Genomic DNA, 24320 nt, shown 5'->3' on the forward strand with positions numbered 1-24320 from the left:
CTAGAGGCAGGTGTGCATGGACCTGGCCAAGGGCTGGAAAAGCAGAAGGAGACAGACAAGATTTTATTCCCAAACACTGCCTCCTCAGAAAACTTTAAAAAGTTTGCCTTTGCAATCTAGAGGAGGTTTTCATGTTTCAGCTCACGCTGAACTGTTTTATGCCTTAGCTATAAACCTCTGACAGAGAGTACAGGGGCAAGGCTGACCCGACCTTAAGTATGGCTGTGCCGCCGTAAGGCTCAGGTTACGAGGATCACTTTTGGTGCCAAGGCAGTTTAACAAGTATGAATGTGCATAATTCGTTCCAGTTGTCTTGCCTCCGCACAGAAGGGCTATTTCTGGGGTGGGGCTCCCCACACTCCCGCCAATGTGGTTCCCATTACCGGCTCCAGTGCCTTGCTGAAGTTCCCTCCACGCCCAGGAAGGGCCTGTTTTATCACAACTGCCAAATGATCATTCTCTGTAAAGGTTTGGAGAGTTTCTGTATTCCAAGAGAAGTCAAGGCTTGGCGTGAAGCATTGCTTGGTTGTGAGGGTGGGCTCTCATGAAAAAAAGCACACAATCCCGCCCATCCCAAGAAAACTTTCCAAAAATTCAGTTGCTATTGTCCAGTCTCTCGCCCATCTAAGTACAGTCACTCCCATTTTCTATTTGGAAAAATCTCAACCCTATGGAAAAGTTGAAAGAATAGTGCAGAAAAGCCCATATACTCTTCATCTAAATCTGTCGGTTAATATACTGCCACATTACTTCATCTCTGTGCATAAAAAGTTTTTCTGAACCATCTGAAAGTTGTAGACTGCAGTACACTTTCTATCAGCACACATCTCCTAAGAATAAGAACGTTCTCTCATCTAACCACAGTATAATGACTATTAATGAATAATCCATAATATCACCTAACATACACACTATATGTAAAAATTTTCCCAATTCTTCCCGAATGTCTTTTTTATAGCATTTCAAAAAACCAGGATTCAATCACTTGTAAGATTCACATGTTGCATTTGACTGCTGTATTTTTTTAGTCTCTTTTAATCCGCCAGAGCCTCCCACCCATCCAAATACTCAACAGCCCTTTTGTTCCTGGTATTAGCCTTTTTGCAAAGTCCAGGCCAGTTATTCTGTAAAATGTCCTGCATTCTGGATGTGTCTGATTGTTTTCTCACGATTGGATCCAGATTAAACATTTTTGGCAAGCGCGCCTCATATGTGATGAGATGTACTTCTTACTGCATCGTATTAGAATGGCTCACTAATGGAGTGCTAAGTTCGGTCACTTGGTTAAGGTGGTGATTCCTAATCTCCCCACTATAAAGTAACTCTTTTCTCTTTGTAATTAGTAAGTAATTTGTGACACAAAGCCCAATCTCTTTGGAGCATCCTCTCCCCTCCCATCCATCTTCCTCTAGTTTTAGCCTCCACATTCTGAAAATGCCCTTACCAAAGTTGTCAATGGCCACATGGATGCCAAAGTCCATAGGCGTTTTCATGTTTGTGTTTTGAACCCTCAGCAGGACTGGATGTTACTGCTCAGGCCCTTCCTTGGGGGCAGGAGCACTGTCTTACATGTGTCAGTACTCTAGGGACCAGCTCAGTATTTGACACACAGTAGGCGTGCTAGAAATCTTTGTGTAATGAATAAATGAATGCATACATTGAGAGGAAGTCAAGATTGCGAATCAGAAGGCCTGGCTTTGAATCCCAGCTCTGCAACTTTCCATAAAATAAAAGGGTTGATCTAACTCAGTGGGTTTCAAACTTGGAAAAAAATTCTAATATTAGAAGTTGTCTTTAAATAGCATCTTTATTCAGAAGCAAATGTAGGAAACTGATCAAAGCGAGCAAGCTGCTCTTGTTGAAGCGGGTAGCAGAGGCTAAATGGTATGGCTTTCTCAAGACTGGAGGCTTGGGGAAGGATCAGAGGGGCTCAAGAAGTAGGGAAAGGGGTGAATTCTAGCGCGCCATGGCTGCCAGGTGAAGTTGGAACTGTAATCTGCAGCATTAGGTTTCAGCAATGAAAGGAGCAGCTGGGAAAATCAGCCTGGTCTAGTTAGGTGTGGGGCTGCTGCATTTGGAGAGAGATACAAGCCAAGCTAGGAAAGCACAGTACAGAACTGGGTGCAGGGGAATGCGGGAAGTCAGGAATGACACTGTCCTCTCTCTGTCTCGGTTTCCTCTTCTGAAGTCCTTTGTCATTTGAATGATCTTTGATTTTCTTTCTACATTATTCCAGTGTTCCCCTTTGCTTGGAGGGGGGAACATCAGTGGGTGACAAGCAGGGTTAGCAGAGGCCTCCTGTGTTCTGAGGGGCTCTAAGGGACTCAGGGCCATTCCACTGAGTGATTCGATGACCTGAGAAGATTGCCCATTGTCCAGGCCTTAAAGGGCCACTGCCCCTTACCATTAACCCACCTCAGGACAAAGGCCATCACCAGCTCAGACAAATAAGCTGCTTAGCCAGACCTCATGCATCATCTTGTCATCCACGCGGGGCCCAATAGGGGCATCTGAACAGAGCAGAGAGCCGGAGTGCAACTCAGCGGTTTCCATTCAGGGGCCTCTGGCCAGGGGTCATAAATTGCTCCCAAAATGTGCATGCAGTTTTATCCTCTGTGCAGCAGGGTGGGGTATCGTGAGGGGAAAAGAAATCTCTGATCTACTTTAGAGGATTCCTTAGATCCTATGGCTGCTTGGGGGTTGTCAAGAAAGGGAGAGATGGCTGTCAGATGTGGGAGGCAGCCTGGCGGTGGTGAGGAGAGACTGTGAAAAGCCAGGCATACCTGGGATGCAAACATGCCACTTACTATCTCTGTGACCTTGGGCAAGTGATTGTATCTTTCCAAGGCTCCACTGAGTAAAACACTAACCAGAATAACAGTTAACAGTAAGAGAAATTTCCATTTATTAAGACTATACAATAACTGGGCACTTTGCTAAGTACTTCACATATATTATTTCACACTGAATTCTAACACCACCAATGATGTAGGTATTATTATCGTTCCTATTTTACACATAAGGGAAAAATGGAAACTCAGAAGTTAAAATCCCTTGCTAAAGATCACAGCTAATAAAGACGGAGCTAACATCCAAACCCACAGTCTTAACTCTTCTGCACTAGACCCAGTTGAGCAGACTCAATGGAATGGAAAAAGGTGAAGTCCCTGGAGGAATGGGACTTGCTCATCTGTTCTGCTGTCTAAAGGTGTGATCAGGCCCTCCTTGTTTCCAGCACACCTGCCTGCAGGTTATGTTGCCTGCCTCCTACATCAAACCCAGGGAAAATGGAGCACGTTCAAGGGCTGCTCCCTGAGAGCCGGAACAGGGTGGATGGAGAGTGGCTTTAAAGCTGAGTCTTTGCTGTGCCAGCCCTTCCTTCCTAGAGAGGAAGAGAGCCTGGCCTTGTCCCCCTGTCCACACAGAGGACTGCAGTGCTTCCTTCATGCGTGCCCAATGCACATGGCTGCACACGGTGGGCACTGACCATAGTTCACTCTCCAGCACAGGACCCCACACAGAGAACACACCAGGAAGAGTCCGCTAGAGAAATGGACGGATGAATGAATGAATGAATGGAGGAAATAAACACTTCCAGACCCCACAATCAGGTTGGGAGCATTTGGTTACACACAAATAAGTGACATGCAAAGTATGGATGTCTAGGCTCATCCTTATGCCAGAGCTCTTGTCTTAGCTTAGGCTGCCGTAAGAAAATTTCATAGACTGGGTGGCTTAAACAATAGAAATGTATTTTCTCATAGTTCTGAAGGCTGGCAAGCCCAAGATCAAGGTTCTGATGGGATTCAGTTTCTGGTGAGGGCCCTCTTCCTGGCTTGTAGATGGCCATCTTCTTACTGTGTCCTCACATGGAGGGGAGAGAGCTCTCTGGGGTCTCTTCTGCTTTTATAAGGACACCGGTTCTATCTGATCAGGGCTCTGCCCTTATGACCTTATTTAATCTTAATCACCTCCTTAAAGGCCTTATCACTATGGGAGTTAGGGCTTCAACACATGAATGTGGGGGTGGTGGGGTGTTGAGGATGAACACAATTCAGTCTACAGGAGTCCTACAGATACATAAAAGTCAAGTTCACCTCCAGACCAGCCTGAATGTGCAAACTTGCCTGTATTCCTCAGCAGTTAACATCTTTCTCTAGGAAGTTCCCCCAACCTCCCAGTTTGCATCACACCTCTGTAGCCCCACACACCCTGGCACACTCCCTCACCAGTTCCCCTTAATGGAGGCTGCTTCAGAGCAAGCTGTTTAGTGTGTTTGTCTCCCCAGCAGAGGTGAGCTGACTGCTTTCTATCCTCCATGGGCCCTGGCACACAGTAGGTCCTTAATAATCATTTGCTGAGTTGATTGGTTCTGAGTGTCAACAAGCCTCATTTTTCCTCCATATCACTCAAAATCAGAAGGATCTTCCCCTGTTTTCACTCTGATTCCTGAGGTTTTGTTTGGTCTTTTCTGCCAGTATCACCAGACATTGACCACAGGCCGTGAAACTGTGCTGAATCTGTACCAAAGTAAGCAGCTCCAAGAAAGGTAAGGCTCTGGGAAGAAGGGCCGGGGCTGCCCTGCTAAGGATCAGGACCCCTGTTGCCGGCAGCGGGAAACACAGAGAGGGCACTAGCAGGGGCTCTTTGAGAGGTAACATCTGGAACACCGTGAGGGCTGAATTAAAGGGAGAGAGGGGCAGGGAGGCCAGGAGGATGCTACTGAAGCCGTCCAGGAGAAAGAAGACATAGTAGGAATGTTTTGGCTAAGAGCAGCCGCATTTTGCAAAACTAGCAGATAGATAGGGATCATCTCCACTTCCATTTTTGCTCCTTCTCAGGATGATAGCAGACAGGTGACCACAATTTTAGTTTTGATGAGATAACCTTCTTACCCCCCTAAAAACGGTCTCCATTATTTGCCAAGAGAAGACCAGCAAACACTGAACACCTGCCTTGATCTCAGTGTTTTAGATGTTACCCTGTTTCTCCTTTATCCTAGCAAACTCCGCAGGTTGCTATTCTTATTCCCATTTTATAGATGAATAACTGGGTTAAGAGAGGTAAGCTTGGTGAGGTCACTGAGATAGTGGGGAGAGGAGCTTGGTTCACATTAGGTGTGCATTTCCCCAAAGGTTCCACTGGGGGATCTAAAGAAGCGTTTCTAGAAATGCAAATATAGGTACTGTTATTGTTAGCTGGTTAGCAGTTTCCCAGAGTTATTTACAGAAATATGATCCAGCAGGAGAGAAGGAGTGGAACATAAATGAATTACCAGGCATTTTCCTTTCCTTTCAACTCTGGGGGGAAGGCCAGCTGACCAGAAGGAAAAAACATCACAGTGTTTCATCTGGTACCAGACATCAGCACTCCATCGCTGGAACTATGGGGACTGGAAACCCTGTAAGGGCTCCAGCAAGGGCATCTGAGGCTTTGTCTCTGAGACCACAGGCTATGTTTGTTTAGCTGCTGCCTTGGGCTCCCTCTCCCACCCGAAACCTCTGGAAATCACCCAGGAGGGGGAGGGGGATTAAAGGTCAGGACTCCCAGGCTCAGCTATTAATTGCTGGGGCTCTTTCAAGCCAGGAGGGGTAAGAGTATAGGAATCTGCTTGCCTCCCAGGAATATCTGGCCAAAAACTTTTGGGGTCCAGAAAGGGAATAAGGAAACTGACATTCATTGGGCATCTTTAATATAGCAATCACTGTGCTCTAATCCGTGACCATATTTTCTCATTTATACCACAATTTTGTGAAGTACAACTTGCCCTCCAAAATCCACAGACTCAACCAATGGCTGATTGAATATCAAAAACACTCAGAAAATAATAATAAAAAAAAAACAATACAAATAATATAAACTTTAAAAATACAGTATAACAACTATTTACATAGTATTTACATTAAGTATTATAAGTAATATAGAGATGATTTAAATTATACAAGAAGATATCTGTAAGTTATATGCAAATACTATGCCATTTTGTATCAGGGCTTGAGCATATGTAGATTTTGGTATCCGTGGAGGTTGCAGTGGAGGGAGGGTCCTGGAACCAGTCCCCTACTGGATACTGAGGGAAGACTGTACCATTCTCCATTTTACAGAGGAGACTGAGGCCCAGAGAGGTTAAGCAAATTGCCCAAGACTACACAGCACAGACCTGTAAACCTTCCTAACCTATCTCCCCCCGCTATTGCTCCATATTGTGCCATTTCTGTTTTTCTTCTGGCTTCAGTCCTTTCAGGCCTTATAAAGCAGAGCGAATGATTTTTTAGTTGTTTAATCTCAAACACCTATATAAATAATGGTAGTTCAGAAGGAGAGGGAGGGGAGGGAGAAAAGGAAGCCACATGGTTTCCTGGTTTAAACTGGGAGCTATTAACCAGTAATGGGGGATCCAGCTGAGCTCAAAGCACCCAGCTCAGACCTGATGACAGGGGCAGAGGGCAGGGGCTGCCTGGGGGAGGGTGGGAACAGATGGCTCCCAAAGACCACGTTTAGGAAAGGGAAGAAGGATGGGCCTGAGAGCAGCAAGAGATGTTTATTCTCAAGGTGAGCAGGCTCTGTGGGGCAGCATTAAAATCCTACAGCGTACTGGAAAAAGCCACAGAGCTGTGTACTTTAGGGATGTGATTTCAGGTGATTACAGTGAGAGCAAACATTAAATAACACCGAGTCACATGCAGAAGAGCTTCCATTTTCTTTCAACCCTGTGGATGATGTCAAGGAGGAAGTCCAAGTTTGGAACTGGTATGTTTTCAACATCTATCAGCTGCCAATGTCCTCGTTTAACAGAGAGGCAAATCACTCCTCAGTGTCCTTGAGCAGACATTCTCTCGCCAGAATGGGATAACCTGCTTTCATAGTATTTATTTTTGCAGTTACCTTCTATTTATGGCAAGTCATACACTTGCCATATGGCAAGCGGATTGCAGCAGTAATATACAATTTCCTTTTGAAATAAAAAAATTCACTTACAGAGAAAAAGTTTGGAAAAGGCAGCAGTTTAAAGGAACATAAATAACCGTGTAGGTGGGCACACTACTGTGGCACAGACTAAGACAGTGACACAGAAATGAATATGGTTTGGGAAATGCTGGTTTCATTGAGTTCTCTCACTGCTTGGACTAGAAAGCTGAGGAACCAATGGACGAGGCTCTTGCAAGGTGACACAGCAGGCTAGACGCAGAGCTGGGGTCAAAGCAGATCTCCTGCCCCCAGGCCTGTGCCTCTCTGTAAGCAGGTTTTCATGATGAGGTTTATAACTGGGAAACTGAGCTCACATGACAGCAGCGGGCCTCATTATATGATGACAGCGAGCCTCACATGATGGCAGTGAGCATCACGTGTTGGACTGACCGTCCATGAACAAAGCCCAAACTAGTTCCAAGCCCTGTGGCCAAGGAGCAGCTCTGTGCTAAGCTGCTTCTCCTTGAGCCTGTTTCTCACGTGGACACAATGTTCACTATCCTACACATTCCTCCAGCCTCACAGGACTTTTCCGTGGATCCAGTGAGATGACAGAGGAGAACAAGCTTTGGGAATGAGAGGGTACACAAATGTTAGTTCTACTAATCTCCCATACTCTCCTTGGCCTCTTTCCAGGTGCCTCTTCCACAGTCTGGGCCCTGAAGTGTCAGGAGATGCTTTAAAATGTGGTCTGGCGTCCACAGGGATCCATGGAGCAGGCCACGAACATTTCAACAGGGACACAAACCAGGCTTAGTTTCCAGATGGAAAAAAAAAGCCTGGACATCATAGCTAATGTGCCTTCCTCGGGGGGTGGTCTAGGAATTCCTAGGTCCAATCAAGCCATACATGAAAAATGTTATTTTTGTACCTTTTAATGCAGTGGTATTTGGGGAAATTAGTGGAAAAGGAACTGCAAAAAGTCTACAATAGTGTCACATGAGTGACTAATTAGAGGGCCCTGGTTCTCCCAGGATGTTCAGTTACATTAATTCAAAATGTGACCTGTTTATTTTGAAAGGTCAGGAAGAAGCCTTACCTCCTAGAAAGCCAATGTGGGAATTAAATTAGAGTCACCAGAGTTTCCCTGAGGTAATGTATAAAAAAGGGCTTTGTCAACAGTATAAAAACAGAAGTGACACCTGTGAGGTTGTCACCACTGCCCTCAATTGGGGGCAGAATGGTCTGCCCCAGGTGGGAGGCCACAGGTGAGGGCTTGTCTAGTTGAGGGAGGCACCTGGTAGAGTGGAAAGGACACTGGGGTCTGGGGCCATGCTTTGAATCTTGACTCTGCACTTAGGCAAATCGCTTCATCTCTGTGACTCTCCACAGCTGTATCATGTATGTGCCTCAGTGCCAAGTTCCTAGGGTTATTGCTGTGCATGTGTGTAGGGGTGCTGGTGGAAAGAAGGAAGAAAGGAAATCAACCTTTTTTTTTTCAATTTTGATTTGAGCACATACACAGGGCACTGTGCTCAGCCCTGGATATACTGTCCACAAGGCCTACCTCTAGGAACTGGGAGTTGCACAAGGAAACCAGACATGTGAATAACTAGTCCCAGCCTGTTAGGGAGGAGTCAGTACAGAAGACAGTGGGGCATCAAAGAAAGGGGGCCAGACGCAGAGGGCTTGTCAGAAAATGCTCCTTATCAACTCAGAGTTGCCAAGTTCTAGACTTCTGACCACCTGGCCTCTTTCCGGCTGAATTTCCAGGCCTGAGAGCCACCCAGCCTGCTGGTGCTGGCCCCCTGAACTCTCATTTCTATAGCATAGGGGTCAGGCCTTTCTAAGCAGTGGTTATGGATAAACAATAAGCACATCTACAGAGCTTCCTGGTCAGCAGCTTGCACCTGTATCATGCCTTCTGATTTTCAAATTATCTAGTTATCTCTACAACCATGAGCAAGTCGCTAAATCTTTCTGAGCTCCGGTTCCTTCACTTTTTAAGAAGGCACAATTCAGGATCACCGTCTATTAACCACCATTTTGAAACCCCAGAACTCTGAGACTAAATGTTTAAACAAAACTCATTTAATGGCAAAACCTGACCTGAACTGACATGAGGCTAGGAGTCATTTTAAAATCCCATGAGTATAACTATTTATGTTTTACAGCAGAAATAGTGATGTATTTGATTACTGTACGAGTGTTAGGAAAAATACAGAATATGTACTCTCTTTTCTTTCTTAAATCTGAACATTTCCAAATTCTAAAGTGTTTCTGATTCTAAGGGTTTCATTTAAGAAATTTTACCCCATAAATTAAATACATGTTTTAAAGGGTCTCTCTGTTTAGAATACCCTTCATCCCTCATCTCTCTGGAAAACATCCACCAACATTTAAAATGTCATCATGAATGAATGAATAAAGGAAGAAATCAATTTGTCTTGCCAACAGGAGTTAGGTACTTTACTTTGCTATACATAGCTGGTGTAATAAGAATTTATTTACCAACAAGGGTCTTTTGATGCAAGAGAGTTAATTGAGAGAAGTGGTGAACAAAATTGCTGAAAATTTTACATACCTCAATGTTCTTTACCCTCAGAACTAGGTAAATAAGCAGATCCAAGTAATTGCACTTGGCATGAAACAACAACAAAAACACAGGCTCCACAAAATTCATAGTGAAAGAAGACAAAAATCTCACTGGACCTTCCTTTCAACTGTTAGGAACGAGCACAATTTTGCTTTCTAATTTCACAAACTGACTTAAAAGGACCTCAGTTGACTCCCCCAGGGACTCTGAATAGGGTCTAAATTAAGTTGAATTTTTTGTTTTAAGAAAACACTTTTAGAAGGAGCTTACAAACATAGCAGTGTTTCCCATTTAGAAAGAAAAATAAACACTCCTCCACTGGATTGGTAGTCAAAACAAAATAATCCCAGCTGCTTAAGACCTGAGAAAGTCAATGAAACTGCCAAACAACAGTGATGCTGAGCAGTGAGAACTCTGTAAGGCAAAACAGGAAGGACCCAGTGCTGAGAAAATAGCCATGGACAGCCCAGCATCCAAAGCTTGGCTCTCAAGAAGCTGCACCAATTTTTTTTTTTTTTTTTTGAGATGGAGTCTTACTTCATCGCCCAGGCTGGAGTCCATTGGCACAGTCTCAGCTCACTGTAACCTCTGCCTCCTGGGAGCAAGCAATTCTCCTGCCTCAGCCTCCTGAGTAGCTGGGATTACAGGCGCCTGCCACAGTACCCTGCTAATATTTTTGTAATATTTAGTAGAGTAAGGTTTTACCATCTTGGCCAGGCTGGTCTTGAACTCCCGACCTCGTGATCCACCTGCCTCAGCCTCCCAAAGTGCTGGGATTACAGGTGTGAGCCACCGCTACCGACCTTGCTACACCAAAATTTGATGCCCAGTCATCTGGTCTGATTCATCTCATATAATAGGTACTTCATAAAGGTTTGTGAGGTAACAGGAATCCAACACCTTGGAATTCTTTTAAAACCAGCTTTTCTTTGGTGGAATTCCTCTTATCCTCTTCAAACTCCTACTAAGGAGAAGACAGAAATAACAGGATCTGATATTTGAAACCAAACAAAAAAGCACCAGAAGGAAAAACATTTGGGGGCTCTGGAGTCAAACAGGCTTGGGTCTGAATCTCTTCCATGCCCCTTATAAGACCAATGGCCAGTGGGCAAGCCACTGCCCCTTATTGGGCCTCAGTTTCCTAAACAGTGAAAGGGACATAAATTGATTCAAATGCGGTAATGCATATTTTATAAAAAAGACTTGGAGCACATAGAAAGTTCTTATTAAATATAAATTCTCCTACCCACCCCCACCTCACCTAAGCTTTGAGAAACTGACAGCCTTCTCTGAGCTATCTATTCCCTGACACTCTTAAATATTAACCCCCAAGTTTTTGTATTTTTGTTTTTTTTTTTTTTGAGACGGAGTTTCGCTCTTGTTATCCAGGCTGGAGTGCAATGGCGCGATCTCGGCTCACAGCAACCTCCGCCTCCTGGGTTCAGGCAATTCTCCTGCCTCAGCCTCCTGAGTAGCTGGGATTACAGGCACGCGCCACCATGCCCAGCTAATTTTTTGTATTTTTAGTAGAGACGTGGTTTCACCATGTTGACCAGGATGGTCTCGATCTCTTGACCTAGTGATCCACCCGCCTCGGCCTCCCGAAGTGCTGGGATTACAGGCGTGAGCCACCGCGCCCGGCCTGTATTTTTGTTTTTATTTGAGACAGAGTCTTGCTCTGTTGCCAGGCTGGAGTGCAGTGGCACGGTATCGGCTCACTGCAACCTCTGTCTCCTGGGTTCAAGTGATTCCCCTGCCTCAGCCTCCTGAGTAGCTGGGACTACAGGCATGCACCACCATGCCCAGCTAATTTTTTGTAGTTTAGTAGAGACAGGGTTTCTCCATGACCAGGATAGTCTCAATCTCCTGACCTCATGATCCGCCCCCCTCAGCCTCCCAAAGTGCTGGGATTACAGGCGTGAGCCACCGAGCCCGGCCCCAACCCCCAAGTTTTTAAAGCCCCTTTGCTTTAGAATTTAGATGAGACATTTAATATTTATTCTGAAAAGTTTCTATGGGGTAGGGACCTACTTAATCCTAACCACTTCCTTTGCTTTTTCAACTGTGACTAGTTGATATTTTAGTGAAATCTTTCTTTATATATATCAGTGATTTCTGGATGATTACCCTTGGGGAAGGATTAGGATTTTGATCAGAGAAGAAGCTACTTCCCCTGTTTTCTTCTCCGCAGGGACAATGAACTGTTCTGTGATACCCCACGTTCCTCTTTGCACTTTACTTGGGGATTTTAGCAGGGCAGCTCTGAGGCCTAGCAGACCCGGGATGGCAGCTCAGGCTGGAGTTGACACAGCTGTGGGCAGACGGCCTTTGGGGCTGATGCTGGAGAGTCCAGCGCAAGCTGCTGGGAAGGCTGGCTCCAAAAGCCTCAGCTCCCACCACAGGAAACGATCTCATTTCCACCCTTTAAGGGCCAGAGAGGCACCTTTTGCCATTTAAAATACAATCTGAATGCAGTATTGGAGGAAGCCTGCCCTAAAACAATTGCTCTGTTGAAGGCGGTCTTCTAAAGTCTTAAATTGGTGGAAGGAGATGGGGGTACTGGAAATAGGGATGAGACAGAAAAGTTTTATCAGCTTGATCTTTTTAAAACACCAGAACAACCTTGGAAGGTTTTCTCCCATTTCACAGATGGAGCAACTGATGATCTCAGAGGCTGGAAACATTGCCTAGAGTTGCACATCTGGATCCAATTTCAGGCTTGTTTCTATAGTCATTGCTCTCTCTGCTCCACTGTGGTCCTTAAGCATTGCCTGCTCATTGATTAATTCACTCACTCATTAAATTAACACTAAATTAAAAGTCTCTGAAAGACCACGTGCCAAACTGTTAAAAGCAGTTATCTCTGGGAGGAAGGATTATAAGAGAACTTAACATTTTACCTTTCCATATTATTTGAATGTTAATAAGCACTGCTACTTTTATAATTGGCAAAAACAATAAAGATCATTCCATTAAAATAATTTCACATTTTTTTCCATGAAAAAAAATCGAATAAAACCCTAAAAACATGTATTAGGCCCACTATGTACCAATAACCTCTCATCTTCACGCACTAGTGCTGGGTCCACACCAGTACCAGCTCACAGAAGATCCTTGGTTTTGGGTTTCAGGAGACAGGAAGGCAGTAGGCAGGGTCCAGCCCTGGCAGAGACTCACTGAGCTCTCTCATGATCCCAACTCCAGAGCAGCAGACCAGTAAGGACCCAGACTCTCTCATCAGACATGGGACATGCTTATTACCAACTTTTATAATGACACTCAAAGCAAGGGCCTGGGGAAGTGATCCCAAGTGACAAGGTCCCCTGGGTGCAGGAGCATGGAGGAGCACCACTGAGCAGACAGCTGCAGGCGAAAGTCCCCCATCTCCTTCCCTGCACATCAATAATGCAATAATGCCATCAATTTGCCTTAGAACTTGCAACAAAGTAATTGCTCTTGTTCAGTTAATTTGCAAAGGAAGAGATTAAGGACTTTAATCTCTTGCCTTCTCTTCTACTTGTAAGGCTCAGTCACTCAGAAATGAACAAAGAACATCATCACACACACATATATACACACATACACAAATATATGTATTTCCCCCCACCCCATAAGCTTATTAAGAAGGCTACTGGCATGAACAACTCTGTCAGTTTCACATGGCACTCCTAAAACTAGGGTACCTTAGAGATTGCTCCATCATTGGCAAAATGGGGAAACTGAGGCTTAGAAAGAGACAGTGATTTGCCAAGGACAAACAGCCAGTGAGCCACAGAGCTGGGTCCAAAACCAGGTCTCCTCGCCCCCAACCCAGGGTTCCTGTGTTTCTATGCATCATTTGAAACACAGGCAGCTATAAAAGGCATAGAGAAGCAGGACACTGAGCCATCAAAAAAACAACCCTACCTCAGGGAGCACTGAGGAAAAATACCCTGGAGGTAGGCTTGGGTCTGGTCATGGAGAATGCAGGGTGTAAAATCCTGTCAGAAGAGAATCATCAAGGACAAAGATCTCTCTGATGTTCAGAGAGCAGATGCAGGGAGGTCCTGGCTAGAAAAGGAGGGTTGGGGAGGGCCTCAACCCAGTACCTAAAAGAGCTCAGGTGACTTTCACCACATGGCCTTCCATACCCTTCCAAGGTTCACACCTATTTACTGCCCAGACTCCCAGGTTTAAAAGGGCTGGGGCAGGCTTCCCATGTCCCCACCTCAAACTCTTTGTGTGTTCCCTCTGCTCACAACACCCTTGGTAATCTCTGGCACACCTCACTAATTCCTTAGAGTCCTGTGAGCACCTCCTCTAGGACGCATTTCCTAATTCTCTCAGACAGAGGAGAGACTCCCTCCCTGGTCACAGAACATACTAGGTTCCTACCTCCTTTGCCACGTTGGGCTGTAATGATGTACTCCCAAGAGAAAAGATGGCATCTGATATTTCTTAGAGCATCCCCAAGTGCCAGGCAGTGTGCTGGGAGCTTTCACAGACAGGCTGTCTGTAAATCCCCTAGAGGCAGGTGGCGATGACTAGGTAATAAGTCACATTTACCACACTCCTTCTCTGTTCCAGGCACTATGATGGGTGCTCATCATGAGGTGGGCACTACAATGCCCACTTTACCCTTGAGGAAATAAACTTGGAGAGGCCATGTGATCTGTCTAATGTCCCACAGCAATGAAGCTTGTATGTAATTCAAAGATGTCTGATTCCAGAGTCCATAGATTGTCTTTGAACCTCTGCCTCCTTTTTCAGAATCTGGCCTGGAATTTAGTACCACACAGGCACTTATAAATAAATGTTTGCCAACCTACAGCTACATGTGGGGAAACAGTTTCATTTCCGCTCTCCTTCTCCTAGCATCAGGAAATCCTGGGGCTATTAAGGTGAGCCTAGGTTATTACCTCATGTACACCATGCCCCATCTCTTAGATGTTTGAATTCCTTCTGGGGTTTCCTTGCAAAGAAGTGGACTGGCCTCTGCTGGACAGAGAGGGCAAGCACCTTTGCTCAAGTCTAGCAGCACCTGATCAGGGGCTAAGACCTGGTCACCCTGGTGCTCTTTCACCACACCCCGCCTCCCACCTTAAGAACGCCAGGGCAGAGCTCAGAATAAGAGAGCTTGCAGATCCAGGCTTACTCCCAGTGGCTCTGTCTGCAGCCAGCATTTAGCCCTGCAGCTGCCTGGGACTTCAGGGCCGCTTGCATCCAGGTTCTGTGAAAGTGGAGAACTTTTAAAGCCAGCGCTGTTCTATGGGTAATGGGCTAACACTTGTCAGTTTTTCCAATGAGAATGGGGACACTAAAATACTGAGTCTCCTGGGCAGGGTTGTGACAGTGCCTGGCACAGTCCCTGGTACAGAGGAGGTAGTTGGTCGGTGTTACCTATGTCTTAAACTTTTTGTTTCCTTCCTGTGTTGATCTGTCTCCACCTTTACCTGTCTGGGCCTCCACCTGATGTTTCCTTCTCATGATGTCTGTCTGTGCGTCTTTGTCCTTGCATCTGCCTCTCTGATGTCTGTCATGGGGGTTGGGGACAGAAGCAACCCCCCAGCCCCTGCACACTCCAGTGGTGCCGCGGGGCCGGAGCGGGGCTGCCCGAGACCGCGGAGCCGCTCCAGGCCCCCGACTACCCCGGAGCCCACCATGCACCAGGCCCCTCCGCCCCCGCAAACGGCCCAAGCAGGCATTCGCAACGACAGGACATTTTTAAAAACAAACCCGCAAAAGTAGGAAGAGAGAGGGACTTACCGTTCGCCGCGACCCCCAGGCTGGCGGAGCCACTTTTAACTAAGAATGAATTAGGGACAAACTCTTCCTCAGAGTCTGAGTCCGGGGTTGGTTGGGCCACACCGTTGCCTAGCAACCGCCTCTGGCTCTCATTGGCCGGAGGGGAGGGGGGGCGGGGAGGGGGACTGCTCAATAGGGGTTGATGAAGCGGATGAACAATGCAAGGGAGCACCTGCGAACCACAAAGACAAACACAGACAGAAAAAATAATGAAAATTGATTTTGAGGCACACGGGGAGGGGGAGGGAGCAAAATAAAACACACATCAACGGGAGGGGGTGCTCCCGACACAGGGCGATCTACTGCACACGTGGGCCGGGGGCGGGGCTGATGCCTCCGCGGAGAAAGTTGCTGCAAACTCCTTCTGAAGAGCTGGGGCCTCAGTGCAGGCTGGCAAAGAGGGAAGCTCCGAAACACATGGAAAGCCTTTTCTGTTCTGCCTATTTTTTAAGACACACCTGAAAACCCGCGGTCTAATCCTGACTGGGCTGTGTGATCTATCAAACAGCTGCCCCTCTCTGAGCCTCAGTGGCCTCACTGATAAAAGCAGCAGTGAGGACTGGGTGATCCCTGAACCCCTATAAGCTGGCCAATGTCACCGAACTGAAATGATGTTCTTCTTAGTGAGATTTTACTCCGACCTGCCTGGAACAGGCCCAGGGCTTGTAAAAAAGTAGAGAGAGCTGGAGAGAATAATCCAAGGCTTCACTCTACCTTTGGCAGTCTAGGATTTCAACACAGCAATGCTTTAGTTTTCTAAGAATCTTATATTTTAAGATTCTTAAATTCTGACATTCTCTGGATGTCATTTTGTTCATGTCTTTATATCCAGAATCTAACATAGTGCCTGGAGGCACTTAGTAGGCATTATGGAAGTATTTGTTGACTAGCTTAATTCTAGGGATTCTCACATACTAGAATTCTTAAGTTCTAATCTTCAAAGATGAGAACATTCTGTAATTTTAGTACACTAACATTCTCTGAGTTCCAAAATGCTCTAAGTCAGTCAGTCTGATTCCAACTTTTCTATCATGCCATGGTTCTAAAACTCAGCTCTCTATAGTTCTATGAGCAAACTCTCAACTCTTCAGAAGGAGGTGATAGCTTGGGACAAGAACTTTGAGCTCAGACAATTTGCAGTCTTATCTGTGGCTGGCCTTTCAACATGTGCAGTACATCGTCTACAGAACATAAGCACAGACATATAAAAGTATACAGTACAAGACAAGGCACCCACTTACAGCAAGTCCTGCTCATTTTCTCCCACCTTGAGTGACAGAAGGTTTATAACATAGTCATATCTATCCAGCTTTTCAAACAGACTGAACCTTAGGAAACATAACGCAGCCCAGGCGTGCCATCTTAAGGTTCAGTGAGGCTGGAAGGGGGAGGTGGCACAGACAGCTGCTGATTATTTGCAGGGTAGGGTGGGAAGCTTTTCGTGGTCTGTCCACACAAAAGCAGCCCACTTGGTTCACAGTCACCAAATCCTGTAGGATTTTGCAAGTTCCATGACTCTTTTGTTTTTAGATGGAGTCTCACTCTGTCACCAGGCTGGAGTGCAGTGATGTGATCTCGGCTTACTGCAACCTCTGTCTCCCAGGTTTGAGCGATTCTCCCACCTCAGCCTCCCGAGTAGCTGGGACTACAGGTGCATGCCACTGCATCCAGCTAACTTTTGTATTTTAGTAGAGACAGGGTTTTACCATGTTGGCCAGGATACTCTCGATCTCTTGACCTTGTGATCCGCCTGCCTCGGCGTCCCAAAGTGCTGGGACCACAGGCATGAGCCACTGCGCCTGGCCCCAGGTTTCATGACTCTTAAGGTCAACCCCTGAACTTAACTTTATGTGGCATTTTACAGAGTTGCTGTGTGTGCCACTTGGCTGGTTGATATTAGAAATTCAGTAAGAAGAAATCAATGACCAAGGTACAATCTCTGGGTGGCTTCTCCCTCTGTGTTTTGGTTTCTTTACCTAAAAATTCAGGCTATGATTCACCGTACAGTCTTTTAAGCCAGCATTCCTGATTCACCTTGAGCACCTGCCTTGCCTGACACCACTGACCACCTGGGGCTAGAGGGCTGAGCATTCCACATTCCCTTCTCTAAATTAACCTTGTCTTCAGTTCTGATATATCTGGTCTGCTATATTTCTATTTTTCTGTATCTGTCTCCTACATGAAAGTATACAGTATAGTCTTGGGGGTACACTGCTTTTCTGGAGTGAGCTTTGGAGTTCAACAGAATTGAGGTTTGTATCACAGGCTTACCTCCTATTAGTTTTATGATATTAGGAAAACTAATTCCAGTTCCTCATTTGTAATTTTTTTTTTTTTTGACATGGTCTCTGTGACCCAGGCTGGAGTGCAGTGGCATGATCTCAGCTTAGGGCAACCTCTGCCTCCTGGGTTCAAGTGATTCTCCTGCCTCAGCCTTTCCAGTAGCTGGGATTACAGGTGTGGGCTACCAGGCCTCACTAACTTTTGTATTTTTAGTAGAGTCAGGGTTTTACCATGTCAGCTAGGCTGGTCTCAAACTCCTGACCTCAAGCGATCTGCCCGCCTTGGCCTCCCAAAGTGCTGGGATCACAGGCATGAGCCACTGCGCCTGGCTCCTCATTTGTAATTTGCCTACCCGCAACCCCTACCTTTATTTAATATAGCTGCTGTGAGGGCTAAAGATAATGTATATGAGTACATGATATGCATGCTCAAGCGGTTATTGCTCACCAAATGTATATTAAAGGTAACAAAATCACCCCGCCAAGAACCCCATTCATGACTCCCGCAATGGTTCCAGTTTGGGAAAGATGCTGTCTTTCAGGCCATATTTATTAAGCCAATATACATTCATTTCCTCATCTCTTATTAACCAAAGACACAATATAATCTTCAATCGGAGCTTCTGATGAGCTTAAGATAACCAGTCCCATACCATGCTGAGTTGTTAGAATTTCAGACAAAAATTAAGAAACATGATATGTTGGTCCAGGGTGCTTGTTACAGCCTCTTCCTGAGTAAATCAGTCAAGCTTTACGAAATAAATATTTCCAGAACTAAGTAAAATGTTCCATCATAAAACTTCATGGACCCTGGGCTGAGAATGGCACTGCACCCTCCCAGGCCTCATGCCTGCCTCTTCTTTCTCCCATGAATTCCCTGGTCTCTCCTCAGGCCTCTGGGTTGCTCTGAATATTCATAACCAATATACAGGAGCCCCTAACAAGGTGCCAGGCCTTTAGTAAGTGCGCAGAGTTTCTGTGAGGTACAGATATTATTGGAAACGTGAATTTCCTTCCTCTTATTCATTGGCAACTTTGAATTTAAGTGGTTTCCAAGGTAGCGTACCCAGAACTATTTCCTAGGATGCAAGAAAATATTAGAAAATATTTTTTCAACTCATCTATTTCCAATTTATTTTTAGTATATGTTTTTTAATGCATGCACATATTCATACACATATTCGAATACACGAGTGCTTGGAATACGTGTATGAAAATGCACTGCTGTACCAATTCACCATGTACAGGGGCAGGGTCGGGTCACATTGAGAGTACAGGCTCTGGAGCCAGACTGCCTACATTTGAAATCCAGTTCCATTACTTGCAGCTCAGTGACCTTGGGCAAATTACACTGCCCTTTGCATCTCGGTTTCTACACCTTTATAAAGAATTTTTTTTTTTTTTTAAAGAGTGCCTACTCATTTCTAAGTTGCTCTGAGGATGAAAGAAATTAAAATAAGTAACATGTTGAGAACCATGTGTGGCAGCCAGTAAACACCTATAATAAACATTATATGTTGCTATGCATAAATATGTACATGTAAAGTGAGGGACACTAACTGTCTTCATCTTTTCTTTTTTATAAAAACAGTATATGATATGAATGTATGGCAAATCCTGTTTCATTCCACAAACATTTTCTAAACACTCAGTGATTGGGCTGGAAGGTGAGGGAGATACAACTAGGAAGCATAAGACCAGGCAAAGTGGCTCACGCCTGTAATCCGAGCACTTTGGGAGGCTGAGGCGGGTGGATCATGAGGTCAGGAGTTCAAGACCATAGTGGCCAACATGCTGAAACCCCGTCTCTACTAAAAAATACAAAAATTAGCTGAGCATAGTGGCTCGTGCCTGTAATCCCAGCTACTTGGGAGGTTGAGGTAAGAGAATTGCTGGAACTGGGACCCGGAAGGCGGAGGTTGCAGTGAGCCAAGATCACGCCACTGCAGTCCAGCCTGGACTACAGAGCGAGACTCTATCTCAAACAAAACAAAACAAAGCAAAACCAACAACAATAACAAAACAATTAGGAAGCAGAGCTGCAAGGGAGCTGGAGGAGGGGAGGGAGAACATACAAGGAGGTCTTGGCAGGGCAGAGGTAGGACTGTCAGAACAGAACCGCAGCCCAGTGCAAGGAACTGGGGGGCTCATTTCAACTGTAGGAACTGAGAAACGCTTTATTGAACCTTGGCGGATTTCAATGAGAAGAGATGGGGGCATTAATATCTGCGGCAGAGGGAGGAACACTTCAGCCTAAAGCCCTCATCCTGCACCTGGTCTCTAGCAATCTGTCTCCCCTGTCTCCTTACCTCCTAAGTCTCATAGTTACCATTAGCTTCCCCTTACCAAGTCCACCGAGACTTGCCAAGACACACTGGCCTGCTCTCATTTCCACGGACTCACTGCTCTCCTTTTGCCAAGTTCGCAGAGCTCTAGGGCACTTGTTGCATTAAATCTATCTGAATGGCAACCCATGGAGCACAAGGACAAAAGTAAGCTTGTTCCTTCTCCCTGGGGCACTTCCTTTCCTCTTCCCTCCTCCTCACAACTACCACCCTATATATCTCTTAGCTTCCACCCATCCTTAGGGTTTGACTTCATGATCTCCTCCTTCAAGAAGGCTTTCCTGATGCTTCAAGCCTGCATTTGGCACCCACTCTAGGTGCTCCCACAGCTCTCTGGACTCTCCCTGTTCCAACATTTCTCACCCTGCAGTATTTACTTGTCTATGTCCACCCACTAGCTTGTCTTGCCATTACCATATGTGCCTAGTACAGTGTCTTGTACATAGAAAACAGTAGTACATATTTGTTAGATGAAGAAAGCCTAGAAGGAAGGCAGGAAGGAAGGAGAGTACCTTGATTATGGTACAACAGGTCTATGTAAAGACAGTAGTGAGAAATGAGACAGGAATGAGAACACCAGAAAAAGTAAAATTAGATCTTAATTGGGGAGTCGTGGATATTTTTAAAGCAGGAAAGTGCTAAGACCAGGGCTGTACTCTAGAAATATCTGCTCTTGTGGGCCGAGTGTAGTGGCTCACTCCTGTAATCGCAGCACTCTGGGAGGCTGAGGTAGGCTGCTCACCTAAAGTTAGGAGTTCGAGACCAGCCTGACCAACATGGAGAAACCCCGTCTCTACTAAAAATACAAAAAAAAAAAAAAAAAATTAGCCGGGCATGGTGGCACATGCCTGTAATCCCAGCTACTCCAGAGGCTGAGACAGGACCGCTTGAACCTAGAAGGTGGAGGTTGCAGTGAGCCAAGATTGCTCCATTGCACTCCAGCCTGGGCAACAAAGCGAGTCCATCTCAAAAAATAAAAAATAAAATAAAAAACAAAGAATGATCTGCTCCTTAAACATAAGGCAACGGCTGAGTCACCTAGATCTCCTTTCTAAATGGCTCAGCTCGGCAGGGATGTTGAAAACCCAGATGATATAAGCTTGCTTTTTGGGTGGGGCTCAGATGCACATTCAAGTGGGCAAATGAGGATGCCTGATTCTATGGGACTGGGGTGCAGGTGTGCCCTCTCACATGTCCTGGTTATCAGCTGAAGGGAACCTGGCATTGTAGAAGCTTCTACTATGTCTGTGGTAAAGATAAGTGGGATGACTGAAATGAACCTCATCACACCCAACTCCAACAATCCAGAGGACCAGTGAAGGGTGGAGTGGAACCATCCAGGTGTCTTGTGAGGCGGTCTCGGTGAGCCCAGCTCTGGCTTATAGGAGAGGAGGATGGAAAAAGAAGGAATCAAAGTGAGTGATACAGTTTGGATATTTGTCCCCTCCAAATCTCATGTTGAAATGTGATCCGCATGCAATGTTGGAGGTGGGGCCTGGTGAGAAGTGTTGAATCACAGGGGTGGATCTTTATGAATGATGTGGTGCCCTCCCCCATGGTAATGAATGAGTTCTTGCTCTATTACTTCACTTGAGATCTGGTTAAAGAGTCTGGGACCTCCCCCCTCTCTCTGGCTCCCTATTCTCATACTCCCTCTCTTGCCAGGTGACACATGTGCTCTCCCTTTGCCTTCTGCCATGAGTAAAAGCTTCCTGGGGCCTCACCAGAAGCCAAGCAAATGCTGATGTCATGTTTGTATAGCCTGTAGCGCCATGAGCCAAATAAACCTTCCTTTTGTTTGAGATGGGGTCTAATTCTGTCAACCCAGGGTGGAGTGTAGTGGAACAATCTCCATTCACTGCAACCTCTGTCTCCCAGGCTCAAGTGATCCTCCCACCTTGGCCTCCTGAGTATCTGGGAGCACAGGTGTGTGCCACCACGCCTGGCTAACTTTTTGCATTTTGGGGAGAGACGAGGTTTCGCCAGGTTGCCCAGACTGCTATTTTCTTTATAAAGAAGCTCCAGCCTTAGGAGTATTTTACAGCAATGCAAAACGAACTAACACAGGGAGTGCAGACAGACACCTGTATGGTTGATATTAGCAGAGAGGTGGGGGCATTTACAGAGCTTCTCCTGGAGGCCAGGAACTGGCCCAGATTCTTCATAAGATATTTTCATTAAAACACTCTCAGTAGGAAAATTCATCTCTATTTTTCAGGTAAAGAAATGAGGGATTAGAGAAATGAAATAATTTGTCTGCGGTCATAAGACCCAGATGAGAACCCATAACTTCAATGCTGTTTCCAACTGGTGGCGAGAGTGAAATTCATCAGCTCTGGTTTGGATTTTCCACCAGGCATAGGGAAAGGGAGAGGCATGTTTATCAGGGAAACACACCTAAAGCAGAAAGACCATGAACTTCCTATTGGGCAAACCAAGGATCAAAGCCTAGTGTCACTGCTGGCTATGTGACCTTTGATAAGTCACTTTACTTCTCTTAGTGTTAATTTTCTCCTTAGAAAAAAAGGAGTGATGATACCCACTGCAAACAATTGTAGGATTGGTGATCTCACATGTCCACCATGAGCCCAGCACTCTGCATGCTCACGGTAAAGGCTCAGCCAATACCGGTTTCCTCTGCCATCTCCCCAGCTGTAGGTCTGTCATAGAACATGGAGGTTTTGGGAAAGAAGCAATGACAGATTTGCAAGCCTGCCAATTGCACTTTTATCAAAGTGTTATTTGATGATATCAAAAAAAAGGGGGAAACATGTTAGGGAAACTATACTAATACATAAAGAAAACACAAGACAAGGGAATCCCAAGATCTGCAGAAACAATTTCAGTTACTCACATCCTTGTGTGAATTGGTGATGGTGGCTTTCTATTGCATTTGAAATCTAACCGATAAATAGAGCAAAGTAGTTGTCCAAGAAGAACATTCTACCATTCTGGATTCTTAGTGTATCTTTGGAACGTACCATGGGACTAAAATTGTGAGGGCTAGCTGATGAACAAGTTTATTACTCTGTGAAAAAGAAAGACCGTTAACAAAATGTCCTTTTTAACACTTTGCTCAGCAGTCCTGGGAAATCCATCTAAATGCCCAAACAGAATCTTATTGGTCTAGGATAAAACCCCATCTAGAAAAATTCATGTGTGTTTACACAATGGAAAAGTGTCAGTCTTCAACTGTAAAACATGAGCACTAGCTGTGGGCTGCAGGAAAGGCACTTTCTTCCCAGGCAATTCCCTGGATTATCGGAAGAGCTTCCTAATAACCTTTTAACTGGCAGTACTGTAATTTACAGGCTTGTATGTAAAACACTTAGCCCAACACACAGCCATTACTCAATAAATGACACCTAGAAAGAAAGCAAAACAAAATCCTTAGACCTAAGCAGGTACCTCATCTCAGTGGCACACCGCCCTGATAGATTCATCCTTTTCAGAAACATTTTAGTTTCTCCACCTAAAACCAAATGCATTCTTTTTTTCCTCATGTGCTAGCCATAGGGCAGTCAGTTGCTTCACTGAATAAGTGAAATTATACTCAGTTCTGAGCAGAGGATGGGGAACCGAAGACAACTGAGGTTTCCTTCTGAAGAAAGGTCTGGGGCTCGTGGAGGGTCAGGAATTCTAATGCAGTGGTATCATGCCCTGCTTTTTATTCCAGTGAGTTATGTTCTTGTCTACCACTTGAATAGACTATCCTGCCAAAGAAGGACCAGGTATTGCTCATCTATGTGTTCTGGTCTTACTCAGAGTCTCAGCTCAGCAGAGTGGCAGAACTGGTTTTCCCAGTTATTTGAAATGGATGGGAATCCACTTCTGCTAAGCATTTCAAAGAGCTGGAAATCTGAAAATCTAGAGTGACTATTCTTTTGGGTTTGTCAGTGACAGCCCCAATTTACATCTGTTATCCTGCATTGATTAATAATAGTTCCCCCTTTAATGTCAAAATGTCTTCACTTGGTCAATTAATTACATGGCCACCCTGTTTTAGGGCAGTGAAGTATAGATTCAGTTCCATATCAGAGGCTGCAGTCTGTAGCAATGGAATACTGGTCAAGATAGCTGGGTGCAAGTCAACAAAGCAGTCCAAGATCATGGGCAAGTTCTTTTCTCTCTGTTGGATGGATATTCTCTAGGATTCTTCTATGGTCCCACAAAAGATAGCAGTAGCCATAGTCTACACCTCAAGGGGTTGCGCTGAGGATTAAAGGAGACTATGGAAAAAAATGTAAGATATAAACGACTTGCCGGGCACGGTGGCTCACGCCTATAATCCCAGCACTTTGGGAGGCTGAGGCGGGTGGATCACGAGGTCAAGAGATCGAGACCATCCTGGTCAACATGGTGAAACCCCGTCTCTACTAAGAAATACAAAAATTAGCTGGGCAT

The 24320-nt window shown here is 45.4% G+C and overlaps 1 protein-coding gene across 1 annotated transcript in view; it reads right to left on the reverse strand.

The window, feature by feature from the left end:
• Positions 1-24320, reverse strand: part of TENM4 (teneurin transmembrane protein 4) — a 1737111-nt gene that overhangs the window by 293759 nt on the left and 1419032 nt on the right. The window contains 2 exon segments of the mRNA XM_064365345.1: positions 15251-15401; positions 15403-15461. Of these exon segments, the coding sequence (XP_064221415.1) occupies positions 15251-15401; positions 15403-15461 (210 nt within the window).

The sequence above is a fragment of the Aotus nancymaae genome, unplaced genomic scaffold, assembly GCF_030222135.1.
Source record: "Aotus nancymaae isolate 86718 unplaced genomic scaffold, 86718_ANA_hifiasm-v0.15.2.pri h1tg000059l, whole genome shotgun sequence".
NCBI classification, from domain to species: Eukaryota; Metazoa; Chordata; class Mammalia; order Primates; family Aotidae; genus Aotus; species Aotus nancymaae.